This window comes from Corvus brachyrhynchos, unplaced genomic scaffold (genome assembly GCF_000691975.1).
Source record: "Corvus brachyrhynchos isolate BGI_N302 unplaced genomic scaffold, ASM69197v1 scaffold28, whole genome shotgun sequence".
In the NCBI taxonomy this organism is placed as follows: domain Eukaryota; kingdom Metazoa; phylum Chordata; class Aves; order Passeriformes; family Corvidae; genus Corvus; species Corvus brachyrhynchos.
In genome coordinates, this window is record NW_008246058.1 from 9630519 (window position 1) to 9633953 (window position 3435).

The 3435-nt window shown below is 42.8% G+C and overlaps 1 protein-coding gene across 1 annotated transcript in view; it reads left to right on the plus strand.

The window, feature by feature from the left end:
* Positions 1–3435, plus strand: part of KCNV1 (potassium voltage-gated channel modifier subfamily V member 1) — a 12667-nt gene that overhangs the window by 613 nt on the left and 8619 nt on the right. The window contains exons 2-3 of the mRNA XM_017746111.1: positions 1458–1469; positions 1748–2279. Of these exons, the coding sequence (XP_017601600.1) occupies positions 1458–1469; positions 1748–2279 (544 nt within the window). The remainder of the gene's footprint in view (positions 1–1457; positions 1470–1747; positions 2280–3435) is intronic.

Consider the following 3435-nt stretch of genomic DNA (forward strand, 5'->3'; position numbering starts at 1 on the left):
GAGGCTTCCGGGATTGTGGGCTAGGTGAGTTCAGCAATGACTTGCATTCAGGAACACTCAGGTGAGAGGTGCAGCAGTGGGGATAGGTGAGGTAGCAGGGCATTTGGAAAAGTTGTGTGAGTTGAGCCCCAAGTGCTGCTCTAGCAGTGGATAGGTGTCAGGAATGGGAGAAGATATGTTGAGTGAGGTCACGGTTAACATTTGCTGTGGGAAAGGTTGTTGGTGAGGGCAGGATAGTGAGACAGGAACAGGGTCTGGAATGTCCTGTAGTGGCTTCAGACTGTCCCTGGAAGCTCAAAATGTTTAAAAGGACAATGCCAGAGATGAAAAAAGGTTGTGAAAGGAGAGATGCCTCTTCAATCATTCAGTTTGAGGTTATCATAGAGGGATTAGATGTGGAGTCAGGCACGATGCTGGGAGTGTTAGGATCCTGCCCACCTGCACTTCAATTTTGAAGGATTTCCAAATCCAAGCTGTAGAGGCAGAAGGGGGGGTTGGTCACCTGCCAGGCTGAGTGTGGGTGGCATGGCTTCAGGAGGAGCCATGAAAGGAAGCATCGCACGTGGATGTAGCAGCTTACAGGGAGGGGGCAGGAGCAGCGGGAACATGGCTCGCTGGAGACAAATTATAGCAGGCACTTTAGGAATGAGGTGGGTTTTGACTGAACCACCCCCAGGATGTTTCTGTTAATTCTATTTGCAGTTAATTTTTTCCACCATATTTAATGTTAGCTGGTTTGGGTTTTTTAGTATTGAAGAAATGAATTTTCTAAAGAGTGTAACTGCTATTTATTTATAGCAGTTATGTCAAAAGTATTAGAAGGAAACAAAGAAGTAATCCCATCCCAAAAGGATGGAGGATAGGAGTTATCCTACCCTAGTATGGTTCAGTTCTTCAGCTGAGAAAGTTGGAGCCTAGCTTTCATCTCTTTCTTCCTTCTCTGGTAGGTGTAACTGAAAGCTCCTACTACTTTGGTGATACACGGAGCTACAGACCTCTTTGACATATGCAGGACTAACTGTACTGGAGGCAAAATTGCATAAAACCTTTGTTTAAGGCTTGAGCTTTGCAGCAGTCAAAAAGAAAGATGGGAAAGAAAAATTTTTTATCTGTGTTTACTTTGAGTATGCTTGTGTTTCACAAAATTCCACTGTAAATATACTCTTGCTCTGACAAAACACTCTATATATTTACAGTCTGTAAGTTTTACTCAGTACAAATGCTTGTCCACTTTGTGTGAGAGCCCATATATTTAAACAAAGAAAGGTACCTTTTCATCTTAGTGTGTATTGATCAGAAGTTCACCCGTGAACTGTATGGCTTTTATTATGCCTTCAGTTTTACTATTGCAAATACGGTTCAGTGTAATAAAAATGCAATATAATTAATCAAATTGAGAACTGTTTAAAAACAGTGCATCTGGTTGTGCCAGGATTGTTTCCTAGAATTCATGTTAGTCGTGCTGCAGATCCTACTGTGGTCAACATGATCCATATAAATAAATTGCTATCAGTAAAATTACTCTGTATATAGAATGTGTCACTGATGGGAAATGGAGGAATAGAAGTATATCAGGTCAGTGGAAACATGCTGCAGGGGCTGAATTAATAAAAGCCATATGCTTGATATTAGGGTTTTCTGAACTCACATAAGATAAATTTTAATGTGTATTCATACAACTTGCATAGTAAATGATAAGACAATCATTTGCATATGGGTGTTAAAAATCTCTTGGGGGGTGTTCCTGGGCAGGTACTTCAGGAGAAAGGAGCTGAGTGAAGCCTTAGACATCAAGAAAGATGCAGAAGAACTGGATGCCCAAGATGAAGAAGAGGATTTTTCTGGTAGCCTCTGTCCCAATGTCAGACAGAAACTTTGGGAAGTTTTGGAAAAGCCTGGCTCCTCTGCGGCAGCCAGGACTTTCGGCACATTGTCCATGGTTTTTGTTGTTGTGTCCATTGCCAACATGGCCTTGATTTCGGTAGAGCTCAGCTGGCTGGCCCCACCACTGCTGGATGCCCTAGAGTACCTGTGCATTGCATGGTTCACGGCGGAGTTTGTCCTGAGGCTCCTGTGTGCACGAGATCGGTGTCGCTTCCTAAGGAGTGTGGCAAACATCATAGACCTCCTTGCTATTTTGCCTTTCTATATCACCCTGCTGGTGGAGAGCCTGTGTGGTGGTGAGAGCTCGCAGGAACTGGAGAACGTGGGGCGCATTGTCCAAGTGCTGAGACTGCTCAGAGCCCTGCGAATGCTGAAGCTGGGAAGACATTCAACAGGTACATTTGGCCATGGCTATGGTACTTCTCAGTTTCACTGCCTGCAACAGTTGTCCCTGGGCACAGTCCTCCATTTTGTGTGCATTTCTACCAAAGCTTTTTTACACAATCTGTTAAAAGTAATGGCTTGTGAAAATCTGGCTTTTGAACATTATAACTGAGTGACAAGGGCCTTCTCAGAAAAATTTTTGCTCTTCATAAAGCCTTTTATATTGTGTGCACTGAACATTTACAAAAACAGACCTCAAAGGTGCATTTTGTAAATCATCCACCAGTCATTCACAGTGCAATGAATTTTAAAACATATTTGAGTTGATTTTATTAGGCAAGAAGCAAAGATCATCAGCCCACACTTTTTGTATTATCCAAGGCCCACTAATGACAGCTGTCACAATTTGGCTTGTTTAAAAGTATATGCAAAGAAATATATGATGATTTTGTCCACGTCATAGATCCTGAAAACAACGACAGTGGAGAATGTGTCAAGGAAACTGTTTAAAGCTGAATCTTTGCAGGTGATGGGTTGAGGGGCTCTCTGGCCCCATTGAACCCACCAGTATTCCCGTGGTATTTGGAACCCATCTTGGGGCTGCTTAGGTAGTGGAACCTAGGTGCAACACAGATCAGCAGTTCCAGGTTCAGCCAGCGTTCACCAATTGGTGTGAGGCCCTGAGTGTCCAGGCACTCCCGACAGATGCAGGAACAGCAAGCAGGGGTGGGGTAGAAGGCGAAACGCATTTCTGTGAACCATCTTGTTCACTCTCTTTGGTGAAAGAAAGGCATAAAAGTTAATATTTTCCAGTGGGAATTTATCAGAAGAAGCTGGAATTGATCGAAAAGTCTTGAATTTCCACTTGTGTTTCCCCTGATTTTATTACTACTTCATGGCATGTGCATGCCTGGCTATATGAAAGAATAAAAGCTGTCTTGGCATTTTCAAAATTATTTGATTATGTTCCCACTTAAATCAGTGAAGAATATGGTGCTGAGTTTGACAGGAGAAGTGTTCAGCCAACACTCAGAGCTTTGAAAGACTAGATTGTCATAGTAAGTCATAGTCTCTGTCCTGCAATATTAGCCTGTTCTGAAGACAGTAGTGATTGTTCTTAAAATGCATCTAATGTGCCCTTCCAGGATTTCCAGACATGAAGCAGGA